Here is an 18,910-nt window from a genome sequence, read left to right on the forward strand (position 1 = left end):
AGGAACAATTTTATTTTGATGCAAACATGAATACAATAGCAGGAATGCAGTGTTATATTTACATCAAAGTGCAATATAAATGTTTTTTCACTAAAATTAACAAATAATTGTGATTAACAAATAATAATAATTACTATAAAATTGTCCACATTGATCTTTATTGGTGGTAATTTCAGATGTTTTTCTCTATTCACTGCTATGAATATGTTTGGGCACGCACTGTATTATAGTACAGTTTTCTTGGTGGGTATTCAAGAGTTAGGTCCTTTGATTTAAGAGCACAATTTCTTGTTTTCATGATTTGATATACAAATTTTAGAGTTAAGTGGTTTTGCCACATACCAAGTTGGTCAGACCTGAGTGCTTGTCAATCTTCTGCTCCTTAACAGTCTACATTCAATCCATTAGACTTTCTCTCCTGGGAGGGTTACATCATTTTCACCATTAAGTTAGCACACTACCACCAGGAGGCCAGATTAGGGCTACTATATATAACTAAGGAGCTTTTAATGACATAATGTATATATCACCTTCTTTTTAATTCTAAAGTCATACAAGAAGGAGGTACACGTATTAAAGCCCTAAAAGCTGGGAACAGATGAATTTTATAAGAGGGCTGTTACATATAAAACTATTTAAAAGATAGCAAAAGCTCAAATAGGCAGAAAATGTGGGTAAAATGAACCAAAGACTGACATGCAACAAAAGTCGGGCTAATAATCAGGAGGCTCGCTGCTTACGACGCTTTAGCCAATGAAACTATTCCGCGATTCGGTCGTCAGCTGTGATTGACTGCTAGTACAAAGGTGGACATAAAATCTGTCCAAGCAGCAGCTCATGTATATTTGTACAGAGATAGAGACGTGACTAAGAACAGTGACTGTGCACTGAAGTTTGAGGGGAAACATCTAAACATGAAAAAAATAAATCTTTGTCTCTAATCTAAAGACATTTTTGGATTCACAGAGAACTGAGGGTCAAACTGAAATATCTGTCTGTGTCTATACACGTGTGTGTCATACTGCAGCTTCGGATGTTGACTGCTGCTGTTTGCCGATGGTCTTGGGAAGCTTCTTGTTTTCGCAGCGCTCATGAAGACGCAGCTTCTCAAACAGAATCTACAAACATTGTAAATCCACAACATCCACAAAACATGAAGCAGACGCAAAGCGTAGAAGAATACAAACGTTTGCATATGCACGGTATACACACACACAGACACAGAAAAGCCATATACTGCACACAGTATCCAGATGTACACATGAAGGTACGTACTGTTCGTAGCTGAGTGTTGCTGGTCAACAGAAATATTTGTCCAGCTGCTCGGTGTGCTTCCTGCTCCAGTTGCTTCAGTTTAGTCTGACAGAGTTGGAAAGACAGACAAAATCACAGCAGAACGTGGCAGCACGGATCAGGTCAGCAAAGTTCACAGACCTCTAGAACAACATACTTTGGATAGACAAAAACAAAGCGGAGATGTTTGAACACCACGCTTGGTGAAAACCAACTGTCATGCACGGTGGTGGAGGGGCAGTCACTGAGTTCACCATGAACTCCTCTGTATACCAAATATTCTAGAGTCAAACGTGAGGCTATATGTGTGACAGATAACAGGAGAATGATCTCAAGCACAGCAGCAAAACTACAACAGAATGGCTGAAAAAGAAAAGAATCAAAGTGCTGTGATGGCCCCGTGCTGACATAATGAGTGGTTACTTCAAGTTATTGCTGCTAAAGATGGTTTTACAAATGACTAAATCTTAGAGGGTTACTTAGTTTCTTTTTGACATGACTGTATATGTGAAACAGGAAGTCATTTATTACACTCTGTATCTTACTAGGTGACCTTCTTCCTACACCTTTCCGTCCCATGGGAAACACATGTGATGCCTAAAACCTGCAGGACCCTGGCCCTTGAGGCCTGGATTTCCCCACCCCTGTTTTAGAAAAAACCCTTGCCGCAGGAAAGCCAGGGCAACATAAGAAACATAGAAAGAGGAAATGATGGAAAACAAATGGCACAAAAAAGAGAGGAGGGGGAAAAACAGAAACTACGCTACAGAAATGGGGCAAACAAGTGACTTGGCATAGAAAAAATGGAGAGACAGAAGAGAGGACTGAAAGATAGAAGCACTATTAAATAACTTGAAGATGCAAAGAGGATGAATCCCGAGAAGAACGCGATTGTGATAAAAAATAAACGTGAAAGTTTTAAATGAGGACATAAAGGCGTGAAATTCATTCTTATACAATATTTAAGCTAAATGTGAAGATTTTGAGCTGTTTTTTTAATGAAGGGGACGACACCCTCATCACAGCTCACTGCAAGTCTGAACAAAGCACTTGACAGACAAACCAGGGAATGAGGTTAGAGAAACGGAGACGAGAGGAAACGAGGCGGAGTGTATCGGGGTAAATGTGTTGATGAAATGAGAGACAACAGTCTGAAAGAGCAGCAGAGTGACGGATTTGGGAATATGGGACAAAAAAATGGGTAATTGGAAGAGTTGAAAGAAAGTTGAACTGGGAAGTAAACACTGGTGTGGGTACATGGGGGAAAATGTGAGAAGTAACACTGGTTATTCATGAACTGGTGAGAACATGTTTAACACAAAATTGCATTTGGAACAAGAAGGAGAGTTCAGAGACATGACTTGACAAAAAGGTAGGGGGAAGTGGAACAACTGTGGCACAAAATCAAGGACAGCAGTGTGGCGAGAGACTAACACGAAGGGACAGAAAGAAAATGAAAGGAGAAAAATTGGGGTGAGCTGTCAGACATGTACCTAAAGTCCAAAATATGCACTTTTCTCTTGCCCAGAGCAGGCACCAGACTGCCTCATCAATATTGGATGGGAGCCCCTTAGTACTTTGCTTGACACACAAAGGCACACATACAGAAGGCACAGGGCTCTGTAGGGCAATATTTTATTGCACTTCACACCATGTGGATCAAGACGTGGACTTTTTTGATGGAAATGAAGAAATAGATGGCATCTAAATCAAGGTGGAAGAAAGCTTAAGGGACTTTTTAAACATATGTAGAGTGGAGAAGAACAATAATCAGCGCACAGATTAATTTTGATTTTGGTTTTTTGGGAGATTTTTTTTTAAAGAAATGCTACAATTGTGTTAAAAAAGAAAATTTTTTTGTTGTTTTATATAAAAAGAATTGTTAAAAAGAAAATATTGGGAAAATGGATATTAAACCTAACTGTGAAATGGCATACTTTCGTTTTATATCAATCTGGAGACAAATCAGTCCCTTTGCTGAGAGGAATGTGCCGTCAGACGAGGCCCTTCTGAAAATAAAGGACAATGTCAGGCACAAAAGAACTGCTGACCTTCACACAGTCCTGTGAAAAACTAAATGAATGCCATGATTCAGTAGTTTGTAGAACCACCTTTAACAGCAATAACTTACAGTAATCACTTTCTGTATTGCTTCATCAGTTTTGTCACATCATCGTGGAGGAATTTTGTCCCACTCTTCTTTACAGTGTTGCTTCAGTTCATTGAGGTTTGCAGACATTTGTTCATGCATAGCTGTCTTAAGGTCAGATTTACAAACACGCTGCAACGGCAAAAACTGGATCTTGGTACTGTCAGTATTTGTAAGGAGAGCATCCTGATAATACTCCGGCCTTGGATTGAAGTTTTATTACACTTAAATTTAAATGGTTACAACTTCAGGACCGTGGACAGTGTATACAGTTTTTTCACTGCGATCTCTTGAGCTGTTCTCAAACACAATTTGAGACAAAAGAGCAGGTGAGTATGTTTTGAAAGATGAAGCCTGATAGACAGGAGGGATTTTCTGGTTGGTCTTTCAACAGGTGAACTTGACAGCTCAGATAAAAACAACATCCAGCACAACAGAGTCTGGACACACATGACAGCACACGCAGACATTTCATAAAAAGGCACACAAATGTATTTACACACAACTCTGCCACAGCCTCAAAAACTTGAGTGCCTCAGCGCGTGTGTGTGCGTGTCTCTGCAGAGGCGTTCTTCCTGCAGCACAGCCTCTTAAAGGAAAGAGACAGACTAGCCGTCCTATTTATAGTAACACAGAGAGCTATCAAGACTGCCTCCACAACAACAACCCTGCTGCTGTTTGCAAGACTTGTGAGTTGAAACTAAACTGACTATGTTGTGTATTCTTTGTGCGTGTGTTTGTCCATGCCATCTGCATCTACATCTTTGTGCATCCGTGACAGTTCTCAAATTTCATCTCCAGAACTGTTTTTTACTCTTTGTGTAAACAGGACAGGCCCCCAGAGGACATCCACCCCACACTTCATGAAATCTGCTCAGAAGAAGGAAATGAGATACCATTTTTCTGTTTGTCTTATGTTTTTTGTTTGTTTTTTCTTTTTTTTCCCTGAGGTCTGTCCTGTTTCTCATATCCTGCTACTGTCATCGCTGCTGATACAGCATCAATCAACAGCTCTATGCTTTAGCAGCCAGACTAAAATACAATCAACTCAGAGTGACTCAGGACAAATCCAAGCTGACCCAGTCAACCAGACACTAAGCTTGGCCTGTATTAAAATACTGTGTGAAAGTCTTGAACTTATTTATTTATATTTTGTTAGGAAAATAGGAAAAAGTTGCAGAGATTTATTTAATGTTCACACTGATGTCTGTAGACGCTCACTTTTGTACCTCACTCCTGACTTCTTTCATAAATATGGAGGATAAAATGAACCAAAAAATGACAATTTAGATTACCATTGATTTTCAGCTCTTGTGTAATTTGACATACCTCAGCCTTTTCTTATGAGTTCCCTTCCAGTAGATGGATCAACTGAAGGACCCGAGGTTCCTATGTCAGGTTTTTGTTGGATTTTTCCTATTTCTTAACAACATAACTTTCACATACTGTTCGTCTGAAGTAGATAGCATTTTAGGCCTGACACGTCTTTTGAGGCGCTGCACACCATGCTGAGATATTCCAAATTTTCAGCTAATAGCTCTTTGAAGATCAGCAAAATGCCTAAAGAAAACATTTAAAACTGGGTCTTTGCTAAATTATCTTTTCTGTATGGGCACAACACTAGTTCATCCCTTGAGTTAGGTGTCCTTTTGTGCTTGAACGATTTAACAGGTTAAAGAAAACAAAATTGACTGAAAATGAGTGAAAAAGCTACTTTAAAAAAATTGAAAGACCTTCAGAAAGCCTGCAGTATTATTGCTCAACAGCACTTTAAAAATGAGCGGACAGGCTGGCTCCTTGGAAGCAAAACATAAAGATATAAGGGGTGACTTTCAAGCCTTTCATACAGTATCGTATTTGGTATGACCACACAACAGCCTTTAAACATAAGAAAGAAACCAGAATATCTACAGTATATATCATGAATGTTAACTAATGCATTGGCCCAATGGGTTTTGTTGGATGTCCAGTTTTGCATTAGTCTGTAACTTATTTCACAAACTCACAGAAATAATGGTTGAATTGTTTAAAACACAGCATGCAAACACACACTTTTTACAAATATTTGCACTGATCTTGATTCATCAGTGTATTCTGGTTGGGGATTAACATTTACTGCAAAGGCCAATAACTCCTGGCAGTAGTTATTTTTCTTCTAGAAATCTTTTTCTTATTTATTAATAACTCTGACTGTGAAAGTTTAAGATCTACCAGTCAAACCATTCAGTTTACCACAGAGTTTTTTTGCCATCTTACCCCCAGCAAGTCTGAAGTTCTCTTTAGTGCCTCCTTATCAACATGGATGCGGTGGCTCTCCATGGCTGAAACAAGAAAAAGAATTTATTGATTCATTAACAGCAAATCTTTCAACAGCTGACAGATTTTTATTGTGGATATAGAAAACTGGAAGAGCCCAATAAAAAAATTAATTGTCATCCAGTATTACATGCTTTTACTCTGTTTATTCAGGGATATTTTTCACAATAAATCTCACAGGGTGTGGGGTGAAGAATCTGTGAGAAGATTTCGTTGTATTTTAAAACAATTCTGAGTGTCTGGAGGGAAAAAAGTAAAGCAGTGCTCACCTGCCAGAACAGGGATCATGTTCAGCTCCATATCTGAGTAGAGCTGCCACAGCCCTTGGCTCTGGACACACAAATTATCAGTTAGGTAATCTGTTGGTGTGTGTGTGTGTGTGTGTGCATGTTTGTATGTGAGCATTTACCTACATGTAGCTCAGAGCATAGCTTCATATTAAGCCTGTAGAGCCAACAGAGACCTGAGATAATCTGAGAAACCTGAGAGAGACACAAACAAAGAGAGAAAAAAGAAAAGGGAGGAGGAACATGATTCAGGTTTGTTGTGTAGAAGTACTTCGTGAGTCATGGTTTCTTCTATAGTTAAAATTAGTATCTTTTCAGTTAAAAAAACAACACCAAAAACATGAAAACATCAACTGTCTGCTGAAATCCTTTGGTGTCAAAGTATAACTAGCATCACCTTCTTTTCTATTCGACATTTAACAAAACAGACCTTTTAATTTTCACGTGAAAATGAAATGGGCAAAAATATCGAGACCTGACATTTCGTGGCACAAACGTCTTGAGGCAATCACTGCAATCGCACACTTTTGTGGCTCTTAATCAGCCTTCCACAATCCATAGCCAGAAGTCTGCAGTTTTGTTCAGTTTGATAGGAACAGGATTATAATTGTTTGCAGGTGCCCTCGTCGTACTCATTCTTAATGTCCCTTTTCAACATGATTTGTCTGCTTGCGAGATGGAGTTACAAAAAACTGACAGACACGTGGACGTCCGCACAGAGTCCTGAATTGACCTATTCTATGTTACACACACACACAGGTGCTGTACTACAGTCAGATTCTTCTCTTCAGATTGATCAGCACACACAGCGAGCAGCCTCAGAACAAACTGATGTTACAGTTTAAGATGTACGTGGTGGGTTATTATACTGTAAAAGGAGCCAGGATTGCAATAGCATCACTGTATAACACCTTTAATGAGTTAATGCACCCCATCCAGTAAAACAGCCCCATAATATAACTCAGCCCCCTTCATATCTTCTTCACTGAGCAGAGAGCTTACCAGAAAACTGCTTTTGTTGAATATGTCCAAAGGAGTTTCTCTCAGGCTCATTTTAGCTTGTTCATGTTTCTCATTTCATGTTTCATAAAAGTTGTACACAGATCTGTTTTAAAGTCCTTGTTTTTATTTTCTACTATTCAAACTTTCTTCATAAATATAGGGCGTGTGGATTTTCTTCAGTCCAGATCCAAGCAGGTTTGCAGCACTCCAGTGGACCTTAAATTTTTCAATAATTAGATGCTGTAGTCCCAAAAACGCTGCTTACAAGACTTCCAGCTCTAAGAATTTGTCCTATAGAAACATTACTTAGCAGTCAAGTGTAACAAATGCCAATTTAGACTTAAGCTTACTTTCTGGGCACCCAGGGCGGGTAATGTGTGGGGTCTTTTGCAGTATTTATGGAGAAGCTCCTGATAGCAGGAGGACGGGTCTGTGGGATCCAGCAGCCACCCTGACACCTGTGGGTCCTGGATATGACAGCCTGCCACTGCATAGGGAGAAAAGCTCATCATGATAATGAGCAGCATTTGGTTTCCTCCACACTGATCAGGGACTGGCATATGAATACTGTATAAAGTCACACCAATAAAATATGGGATGTGTTCACATTGTATATGACCAAATATGTTTGCTGTAGGAGTCGTGTGCAAGCATCTAAGTGTCCAGTGTATGTTTTTCATGACTCCTGCTCTTTAATGGAAACATTTTCCAACAGCGCCACGCTGCCTTGCTTCCATAATGTGTTTTTACTATGTTTGTTGAATAAAGCTCTAATTTTCTACCAGCTGTTTGTGGCTTGGATGGTTTACTGACACTAGACTACGTGGAATAAAGAAACAGATAGGGGCATTACTTAAGTCTTTGATAAATGTGGATGTTGACAATGAATTTGCAAAGCAGTGTTGTGCATAAACAGCTAGAAGCAGGTGTACATGCGTGAAGGTCTTTAGGGAAACTGTTTTTATTTTTGTGTCGTGCCTTGTTTCCAGCTGAGGTCTCGTCTGTAAAACTGCAGAACTGTACGTAGCAAATCCTTGGATTTATAGCACACCACCAGTTGACATCTCGATAGCACCTGTAGCAGCATATCTCTGTGGGACACACACACCTTTAAGTACTCCTGCTTTAGTATCAAACACTTGCGAATGTGGATCTCGATTAGACACACATATATAGAAGCACAGACCTAGTAAAGAGCTGCTGGCTCTGATGGACTTGTTGTTGGGCCCATGCAGGTGTGTGTTCTAGTTTTAAGTAGACCAGAGTGTCGTTTGGGCCGAGCGCACCCTCCGGCGTGCTGCAGTCCAGTTCGTTCTTCATTAGTATGAGGAGGCCACACGCTGGTGGAGTGAGCTTCTATATCAGGGAACAAAAAGCAGAATTACAAGAGCACAGGGGCTGCAAGTTAATGATGAAGCAAACAACAAGAGTATACAGTTTACACAGTGATGAAAGGCACAGGGCAAGCTTCAGCCAGTTTTCTGAGCCGCTAAAGATGTAAACGTTAGCTGACTGATGCAGTTTTGGTTTTCTTAATTAATGCAACCTTCAGCAATCTGAGGTTTGGTGCATGAGAATGCAGAAGTGAGCTTGAAGACTTTAGCCAATCAGCATTAAGGACCTGATCTATAAGATAATAAAAGTTACCCGCAATGAAATAATGTGTCTCAAGTTCACAAATCCTAATTTATCTTAACGTATTTATGTTATTTCATACTAATGACTGCGTAGATCATAAACATTTTGCGTCCTTACCTGTTCTGCGTCTAACTGAGTGCTTCCATCTTGGTACACCATTGTTAGCACCAACACCTTAGCCTGCCCAGCGATCTCAAGCATCTGCACCTTCTCATCTGGTTTAAGTTTTCCAGAGTACTTTACTCTAGGGTCACATGTCAAGCTTGCAGCCAGACAGCCAGCTTTGGATTGGGTCGGCGGCTCACTGTTCCTAACTAGTTTTTGGAAACCTTTGGGCCCACTTGTGGTGGGGTTGGTTTCACATGAAGCTTGCTTGGGTTTGCATGGTTTGGAAAGTGGGGGGTGAATGGAAGCCTTCCCTGGTAATTCCCTTGATAGTTTTTCCATTTTATTCTGCCTGTTTTGCTGAGTTGGGTTTGAGGCATCTAGATGTGTACACGCCCCAGACGCTGCTCTTGTTTCATGTGAAGGACTTGCTTTCCCCTGTGGTTCTCTGGCACTCTTTGACTCCCTAACTCTTCCTTCCCTTGGTTTCTCTTGTGGAGGAGGCTCCCATTTTGGAGGGCGTCTGCTTAGGCTGATTTTGGCAGGAGGGTCAGTGTTTTCGTGCTGACATGCTTCACGTTTCCTCTTTAGGGGGAAGGAAAGTTTCATGCAAGGATGACTTGGAGAATTTTTTAGTTTTCGATTTTCTTTCTTCGGTGCTACAACAGTTGAAGTCAATTCCTGCACTGAGAAGAGGATTTGTCCAGGCGCAACAGTGATTGTTGGGGCCAGTACCAAGCTCGAGCTACTCCCTCTGGTGCTTCCATTAGTGGTCTAAGCAACAAAAAAGGTGAATAATGTGCAGAGAGCGACAAAGGACACAGAAAAAAAGAAGCAGGCACTTGAAATAGACTCCCGCTGTCCCTGCAGGTTTTGTTACACAGAACATCAATACTTCACTACTTAGAGGACTGAAGTGAATGAAATAAAAACTTCTAGTTGGACATGATTTGTTTTAGCACTTAGAATAGAAACGTAATTTAATTATTCCCATTCGCGCTTTGACGTAGCAGGATCACACAGTTTGTGAGAGAGAGCATAAAAAAGAAGGCCTGAAAAGTAAACGGGTAAGAGGAGAGAAGCCAAAGAAAGAAGGATGTGAAAGTCAGCCCTGAGCACTGTGTCCCAGACAGAAACACAGCCGCGATACTGTCTGACAAACCTGCCTGAAGCTGGGACAGGGTCAAAAAAGCAGACACACACACAGACACACAATAATAGCAGCTCTACTTTGCTTCTTTGGCTGAATGACGATGATTGTTTGACTATAAATAGTTACATTAAAAAGGGTTTAATGTACCAGAGCTGAATTGCATGCAGCATACATATAATAAATATACAGTATTTATCGTCTATATTTAAATAGTGCCGTGCAAAACTTGTGTCACTCTTCATTTCTTTAAATTTTCCTTCCAAGGAGCCAGACTTTCTTGTAACTTTTTAAAGAGGTCTTGAGCAATAGTTCTCCAGGCTTTCTGAAGGTCTCCCAAAGTTTTTCTTTGGCTGCTTTTTCACATATTTTCAGCCTAGTCCTTGTAACTGACCAAGTTTCTTTATTTGTGTATTAAGCCAAGTATCATTAATTTAAGCATAAAGAGTCAGCTTTGTCTACACATGATGGACAAATTAGAATGAAACTGCATCTTTAGGCTCTTTTTGATATTTGCAGCCTGTCACAAAGAGGTATTTGTTCAATTTTTTCACTGGAACTGATGAAAAATGCTTTTAAAAATAGTATTTTTTTCACCAACAAGATAATAAAAAGCTGGGAAACTTGGCATATACTGACATGCAAAGACCTGCCACAGAAGCTGAGAGATCCTTCAGCTGATCCATCTACTGGTCACTGAAGCCGCATCAGAAATGGCCTCAGTGGAAGAGCAACTGCCAAAAAGATGTTCTTAAAGAACAAAAACAGGGAGAAGAGTTTGTGGTCTGTCAAAGTATACAAGAACTGGACTGAAAATAGTGAAAATCTAAGGTCTTATGGAGTGACAAACCCAACTTTGACATTTACGGAACACGCTCAGTCATTGGCTTCCCCAGAGCCTGGACCTCAACGTTACTGAAGCAGTGTGGGATCATCTTGAGAACATCCAACATCCAGAACATCCAAAGATGCTGAGGTTTGAATGTCCTTCAAGAAGCCTCGAGAACTATTCCTGAAAACTACATCTATAAAGTTCAATGCAAAAAACTACAATGTGAATACGCTGAACTCAATATATCAGTACAAATGATCATAACATCAAAACTGTTATGATCCCCAAGTCCCATCTACCACAAGTACAATCTCCCCTCCCTGTAACTTTAATGGCATCTTTAAAAAATGTATATTATTCATATCTTTAACTCCTTTCTTTTTATCCAAAAGCACCAGGTGTGCAAATGTTCTTTGAAGTCTTGACAAGCGATAGAGAGATGGGTATTTCTGAGGATTTTCAGAGATGATATGTGACTGTATTTATGTGCATAATTCTGCAGGTTGTTGGCTGTCGACCCGGGAGGTAGGAATTCCTGTGATTCAGCTCCCTGAGGAGAGACTTCATTCATTTCCCTGTAAACACAACCCGTTTTCCTGCTGACAAAGTCATGAACCCCCCTCATGGGTGCTGTGCTACAGGATATAGATAGAAAACCCAGGCAGACCGTGGCCCATAGCCCAGTACTGATGCATATGGAGAGAGTGAAAAGAGAGAGGGAGAATGGACTGCTGTGTCTGCTGCTGATTGTAGCAATACAGTAAAGTCCTGCACTCTTTTTCTCTCCTTCTCCTGCTGCATCCTTCTCATTAGCTCTTCCACATTCCATGCATCCATCCAACCACCTCCCTTACTCCCTTTATAGCACTTTCTCTCTGCAGTTTGCTCTCCTTTTTCAGCTAATATGTATCATGGACTACGACTCTGTCGGGTCTTTATGACTCAGTGGAGACCCATTACTTGTTGTGTGCTGCAGTGCTGCTGACAAAACTCTTATTTCACACTAGCTACATTTATATCTATGTAAATGAGAGACACAGCAGCCTTGGTCTAACCTGAAAGCACGTATTTAAATTTTAGGACTTTTTAGTTTTTCAGTGAAAAAAGCAGAGGCAGAGATAAGCGGAAGAAACGGGGAAATAAAGACACATCAGTTAAACGTATAAGAAAAAGGACAAGTAAAAGACTGCAAGTGACAACAAAGCTTAGCAAGTACACTTTCTACCCAACTGAAGTGTCAAAGCGGATTTGTTATGGGCAAAACACTTCATGTCCTCTTCCCATCTTACTGATTATGTGAGCTAAGTAGGCATAAATTAAGCTCAGCATTTATGCCCTATGAGCATTACTTAGGGTTGCAATGTAAAGCAGTTTTTGGAATTTTGCAACATTTCTCTTATGAAACTTACTTTTGCATTGTCATGCTGCTGCTGGCTGCTACTGAGACGGGCAGCTCTAATCCACGACCAATTAGCCCCACACTCCTGGGACAATGTTGGCATAGCAGCCCTTTCTCCCTCTGAGTTCCCTAGGAGAGGATGTTAGAGCATTTTTCATCTGTTCATCACTTTTCAAGTCAGTCCTCAATCAATAAACCAGTTCTGTTATGTAAGCATGTTTGAGGCAGCATGTATGGATGCTTACACAGTGTGTGTGGCACCTCAGCAGTGTGTGATAGGACAAGGTCAGGCAACACTATAAATCTTAGCTAAGATCAAGCTGACGTTTTGCTACGACACAACTTCCAATTTGTTCGAGAGTGTTTGTGCCTGTGTGTGTGTGTGTGTGTGTGTGTGTGTGTGTGTGTGTGTGTGTGTGTGTGTGTGTGTGTGTGTGTGTGTGTGTGTGTACAATGGGTCTTGACTCGGCATTGTCTCTGCAGCTGAGACTCAAGCACCTTCATGCAGCTGTAATGTGAGCAGGCACAAAGTCTCCCATCAGTGCTGAGTCTCTTCAGCCCTGCCATGTCATCAGTGCCAAATCAAAGAAAGAAAAATGGCTGAGAGCCACTGGAACTGATGTCTGACACAACTTTACGAGCTTTAGCACCCCCTAGAGTTGCTTTTTCTAATCCAACCATAGCTAAAACAGCCCAAGTTTTATTTTAATCTCATTTTTTCCAGGTTAAATCATACGGCAGACACTCTATAGAACTGAGAAATGAACTTCTTTCGTTTTAATTACATGTCAAATATTGTTTGTGTGATGTTATACAAACGTATACTTTATAGTCTCTTCAGGGCCCTTCAAAATCTAAACGCACACTCTCTGGGGTGAGTTTTAGGGGAAACAAACATATTCAACAGATATGACAGTGTCACTGATAGTGATTATAAAAATCAAGCATAGTTTTATTTCAGGCTAGCCAAAACTCCACCTGAGACATCACCTAATCCTCTGTTATACTTCCGATTGTAACAAATAGGACATGCTATTTAAGCTGCTTTAGTCTGTATAGTTACTGTGTATCTACAAGTCACTTTACAAGCCATCTCCACACCAGCTCCTGTGCTCTGTTTACGTTGCTGCTCCTCCTGCCTCCATTTAGTACAACAAATATTAACCCAAATGGAAATATCTCTCTTCTTTTGACTAACTTAGAAAAACACATTAAGACAATAACAAAGTCAGCTTACTATCACCTCAAGAATATATCAAGGATAAAAGATCTGATGTCTCAACAGGACCTGGAAAAACTAGTCCATGCATTCATCTTTAGTAGGCTTGATTACTGTAACAGCATCTTTACAGGTCTACCTAAAAAATCAGTCAGACAACTACAGCTCATTCAGAACTCTGCTGCTCGAGTCCTCACTAAGACCAAAAAAGTGGACCACATCAGTCCAGCTCTGAGGTCCTTACACTGGCTGCCTGTCCGTCAGAGGATAGACTTTAAAGTTCTGATGCTGGCCTATAAAGCTCTGAATGGTTTAGGACCAAAATACATCAATGACCTCCTGACCCAGTATGAACCTTCCAGATCCCTCAGGTCATCTGGATCCAGTCTTTTATCAGTTCCCAGAGTCAGAACCAGACACGGAGAAGCTGCATTCAGCTTTTATGCTCCTTATATCTGGAACAAACTCCCAGAAAGCCTCAAATCAGCTGAAACACTCAGTTTATTTAAATCCAGGTTGAAGACTCACCTGTTCTCAGCTGCATTTGAATAAAGCACCAAATCCACACTTTAAGCTTAAATTTCAAAACTTACATTTAACTACTGATTTTATCTACTGTTCTGATTTTATCTGTTTTGATTTTATATACTGTTTTGTTTATTTGTTTGTTTGTTAATTAGTTTGTTTGTTTGCTTGTTTTAATCAATTTTAAATCATGCTTTTTATTTGTTCTTGTTTCTAATGTCTCTGTAAAGCACTTTGAACCACCTTGTTGTTGAATTGTGCTATACAAATAAACTTGCCTTGCCTTGCCTTACTGTTCCTGACTGGACTAATCTTGTGATTGCCACTCTTTTGAGCATAACAATCGTAAACCTTGAATTAACCTATTCAAATTAGCCATTATGAAGGTAAAAATCGGTGGTAAACCCAATATAAGTAAACCCCATTCAATGTCAGGATAATCATATTACAGAAACATCACTAGCAACACACTTACCTGCAGATTTATTGTCAACATCACTGTCCACAGCTGCCACTTCCTCTGCCTCTCTGTCTTCTCCCCCTTTTCCCTCTTCAGTGTCCATTCCGAGAAACTCTGCAAGTTTTCCATCATGTGTCTCACACTGTCCCTGCGCCATCTGATGATTAGCGTTTGCCATTGTTTTATTCTGAAATGTAGCTTCCATTTTGGCCTCCATCACCTCTGTCTTTTCTATGTTTTCAGCACTGTTGTCCTGGAGGCTGACGCTCCTGGCCTCAGGCTGCTCCTGAGTGTGGTCGTTCTCTGCTGTGTTGGTCCCAATCTGACCCTTGTTCTGAGGCTTTTCAGTGTAGCAGTGGCTCACATCCTGGAGTCCACTTCCTAAAGATATGGAGATCTTTTGTGGATTTTCATGTTCAACTGTTGTTGCTTTATTCTCAGTATCAAGGGAGTGTTCAGTATTGACTTCAGAGGCACTGACTATATATTCTAAACCATTTTCTTCATTCTCCCCACGTGTTTCTCTTTTAGTGCCACTGTCAACAAAATCATCTCCGATGTCTAATGAGTTCAAATGGCTTTTAACTGTGGTGTCTTCAATGGTTCTCACAGGCACAACTCGCTCCATTTCATAGGCAGATCCTTTTGCATGAAGTGCACTCACATCTCGATTTTCTCTCTCTTTCCTTGCAGCTTCATTTACTGCGTTTTGAATTTCACGGCATATGTTTGAAATCTGTCTGGTTCCCAGCTCAGTGATATGTTCTGTATCTGCTATCAGCACCTCATCTTCCTTCCCAACTATATTTCTCATCAACTTGGGCAAATGTGCATCACAACAGTTCTCCTGTCTTGTAATAAAGACACTAGGGAGTAGATGTGCCCTTCCAGTGTTGATTGTTTCAGATTCTAACTGCTGGTATAGCACAACTCTGTCTCCTGCTCCACCACTGGCTGCTTCAGTGGGGTCAGATAGAGGCTGCTTCCATTTTAATCGACTTCCTGGAGCTCTGGTGTCTTGTAGTTTTGTGGCAATATGCCAGCTGTCTTTACCAACCTTTTCTGTCTGTGCACCTGATGTCCTGCTTTCTCTCCCTTCATATATTTTAAGGCACGACGATACTGGATGACAAACTGCAGCAGGCTCCTCTTTATGACAATTAGATTGTTCTGTTGTTGGAAGCATGATGTCAGGAGCTTCATCGTCTGGAAATATATTCAAGATGAAAGGTGGTCTGATTTCTTTTGTTGAGCTACAAGTGAAAAGAAAATAAGCAAACAATTTTTAAAAATCCATCCTGCCAAGCATCAGCACCAGAACAGTGTCAATACATGCTAAACGTATGTCTCTCTTAATATCACCCGAATTTGCATAGTTTTAATATATCAAAGTGCAATTCCTAAAGCAGTGTTAATATATTTTGGGATTCCTTTAAACATAAGTAGTCTCTGCAATAAAACTGCATGTTTATTTGCTTTGTCTCTTACTTTTTCCGTGGTGTAGTTTCATGTTCAGAGAGCCTCTCTGGTATTTGGAAGGACAGGGTATATCTGTCTCCATGACAGAAAGTTGCTGGCGTCTCAGGAACCTCATGCTGAGAAAATGACAGAGACTGGCTGGACTTGTAAGCAGGGGGTTCAGAGCACTTTCTGTGGGAATATGTCTGTGAGTACTGATAATAGGCTTCAGTCTGCATTTGGAGAGAGAAATCCCAGTAGGAGGAGGCAGAACAGGAAGCCTGAGATGACAGGGAGCTGTCTGGTGTCTGTGAGTACTGATAGATGGCCAAGGTCTGAGAGCTCTGCCTCTCACTGGAGGAATTATAGTGAGCGGTGGAAAGGGAAGACACCTGGGGCCTGGACCACAACATGGAAAACCAATTTCTTTTATCTTGAATTAAACAGAGTACTGGGTACTGGGTCAAAGTCTTGTATCACCCATCATTTCTTTAGATTTTGCCAGAGAAATGGGAAATAAATACAGAGATTTATTGAATTATGTGCAAACAGCCATGGCAACACAGTATATGAGGTAACAGCATAGTTCTAATGAGCTTAGAAAATCAATATTTGGTATGACCACCTTTATTCATCATCAAATCCTTAACTCTCAAGCTTTTGTCTTTTCTTTCAGTAGCCTTGAGTAGATCACCATGCTTCTTGAAGCACACTCAAAGCTCTTTTTGGCTGCTTTTACATGATCCCACACTGCTTTAATAATGTCAATGTTTGGTGTATGGGGAGGCAAATCCCTGACTGATAGCGTTTATGTGTTTGAGATCACTGTCGTGCTGAAAAAATGAAGCTGCTGGCAATCAGATGCTTCCCAGGTGGTATTACATGGTGGATCAATATCTGATGGTACTATTCTGTGTTCATAGTTCCACGAATTTTCATAAGATTGCCGAAACCACTTGCCGAAATGCAGTCTCAAACCATAAGGGCTGCATCATGTTTTACTCCATCATGTCTTACAGATGGTTGTAGACAATCACTGCTGTATCTCCTGTTGTTCTCCACAAATATTGACGAATTTAACCAAAAATTTCACATTTGGATTCATTGATCCATTAAGGTCTATGGAAATGGATTTTCTAAGTTGCTAAGTGGTCTGTTATGTGTAGAAACAACACTGCTTCATCTGTTCGTTTGGTGACGTATATTGCTTGAATGAGTCAGTGCCTTAACATCCTAAGACCCGAACTCTTCCACAGCATGCATTTTTAATTTCTTTGATATTTGGGCTGATTGGGACCCGATGAATGAGACCCGGTCTCATTCATCGGGAGACCCAGTCTGATAAAAGAATTATCAGATTTTTTTTTTTTTTTTTTTACTAATTTGTTTCTAAGAAAAATGAGAGCCACATATGAGGATATTCGTTTAAAATTTCAATAGAACAGTAGCAGTATAATGTCCTCGTGAGTGGATATCAGGCCCTTGTAGAGCAAAATTGAGTACTTTGGTCTAAATAACCCAAAATGTGATGTCCACATATGTGGACGCCAGGTTCTAGGAGGTTAAAAGACATTCCTCTGAAAATAGTTAAGTAAAAGTATTGCCCTGATAATGAGTGAAAAAGCAGCCAAAGAAAAACTTTGGAGAACTATTGCTCAGGACCACTTATAAGGGGCGGCTCATGACTTTCGCACAGTATTCCACAATAACGATGAGTAATAATCATTAGGATCAGCTTAATATTTTGTTGAGGTGTTGATAAAGCTGATATCTGAACATTAATCTGACTTACTGATATGTGCATCTCTCCTCCTGACTCCAGCTGCTGTCTGCCCAAGACTCCCTCTGGCTGCAATTATACATCTCCACTACCACAAGCACATCAAAAGAACACAGAACTAAATACAGACAGCATTATATAACTTGCATGCAAGGCAAACTGAGCAGTAAAATGTTAAATGAGATGGGACCTACTTTATTCTTTTTCACATCTGCACTTAGCAGCAACTTATAAAACACTGATATCTATAATAATAGTTTGCAACAGCCCTCCTAGAAGTTGTATTTTACAAAACTTCAGTCTCTTTGAGTTTTCTTGTGTTTCAAATTCATACATAAATTCTATATTTTTTCTCCTCTTATTATTTTTAATGAAGTGGTTCCCAACCTTTTCCTGCTATGCCTTCACCTCCAGATTTTGTCATTCCGCAGCAATAAAAAGCAACCCCAACTTGAAATGAATGTCAGCACAAAAGATTCAGCTGATTTTTCTCCCTCGGATAAATGGTAAATGGCCTGTATTTGTATAGCGCTTTACTAGTCCCTAAGGACCCCAAAGCGCTTTACACAACCAGTCATCCACCCATTCACACACTGGTGATGACAAGCTACGTCGTAGCCACAGCCACCCTGGGGCGCACTGACAGAGGCGAGGCTGCCGGACACTGGCGCCACCGGAGGACACAACGACCGAGACTGTCCAAGCGGGGGCTCGAACCGGCAACCTTCCGATTACAAGGCGAACTCCCAACTCTTGAGCCACGATCGCCCCTCATAAATCCTATTGCAGTGTGTTTAGAACATATTATTCCCCTCTTAATCCATGCGACCCAATGCTGTCTGTAGTTTGAGAACCACTGGCATACTGCAACAAGCTCAACTTGTCTGTGCTTCTAACCTGCCTGACTTTGTCTGCGATTGCTGGAGTAGTTTTGGTTGCATCTGGCTCCACGCAGACTTTGGGCCCGCAGAGCAGCCAAGACCTTCTGGGCTGCCCGTGACAGGGGTCCTGTGTACAATCTGTTGTTGGACCACTCCATCTCATCCCCAACAGAACAACTTAGCTCTCCCACTGGGCCCACAGAGCTTTGATTCTTCAGCTATGAAATGCCTGAATAGGACAAAGAAGAGAGCTTCTTCAGTGATAAACAGGCAAGCTTTAAACTGGCGTTTAAAAAAAAAAAAATTTAACAGAAAACAAACAAAAAGAAAACATTTTCCAGGAACTTTCACCAAGTATACTGACAATAATGAGAAGCAATCACAAGGCATTTATAATAAAAATCAAAACTTCAGAA

General features: G+C 40.5%; 1 protein-coding gene across 2 annotated transcripts in view; it reads right to left on the reverse strand.

Annotated features, from left to right (window-relative positions):
• The window catches only part of poln (polymerase (DNA directed) nu), an 85,692-nt gene that overhangs the window by 61,298 nt on the left and 5,484 nt on the right, over nt 1-18,910 (reverse strand). For both annotated transcript variants that reach the window (XM_085398456.1, XM_085398463.1), the window contains exons 2-15: nt 18,511-18,723; nt 17,626-17,701; nt 15,864-16,232; nt 14,391-15,628; nt 12,182-12,300; nt 8,803-9,564; nt 8,234-8,403; nt 8,026-8,138; nt 7,398-7,534; nt 6,172-6,240; nt 6,028-6,088; nt 5,699-5,763; nt 1,276-1,359; nt 1,023-1,118 (exon numbers count right to left, since the gene is read on the reverse strand). In XM_085398456.1, coding sequence (XP_085254582.1) covers nt 1,023-1,118; nt 1,276-1,359; nt 5,699-5,763; nt 6,028-6,088; nt 6,172-6,240; nt 7,398-7,534; nt 8,026-8,138; nt 8,234-8,403; nt 8,803-9,564; nt 12,182-12,300; nt 14,391-15,628; nt 15,864-16,232; nt 17,626-17,701; nt 18,511-18,652 — 3,501 coding nt within the window. In that variant the 5' untranslated portion in view covers nt 18,653-18,723. The remainder of the gene's footprint in view (nt 1-1,022; nt 1,119-1,275; nt 1,360-5,698; nt 5,764-6,027; nt 6,089-6,171; nt 6,241-7,397; nt 7,535-8,025; nt 8,139-8,233; nt 8,404-8,802; nt 9,565-12,181; nt 12,301-14,390; nt 15,629-15,863; nt 16,233-17,625; nt 17,702-18,510; nt 18,724-18,910) is intronic.

Source organism: Rhamphochromis longiceps, linkage group LG3, assembly GCF_057381845.1.
Source record: "Rhamphochromis longiceps isolate RC_006_pf linkage group LG3, R_longiceps_female_GT1.1, whole genome shotgun sequence".
In the NCBI taxonomy this organism is placed as follows: domain Eukaryota; kingdom Metazoa; phylum Chordata; class Actinopteri; order Cichliformes; family Cichlidae; genus Rhamphochromis; species Rhamphochromis longiceps.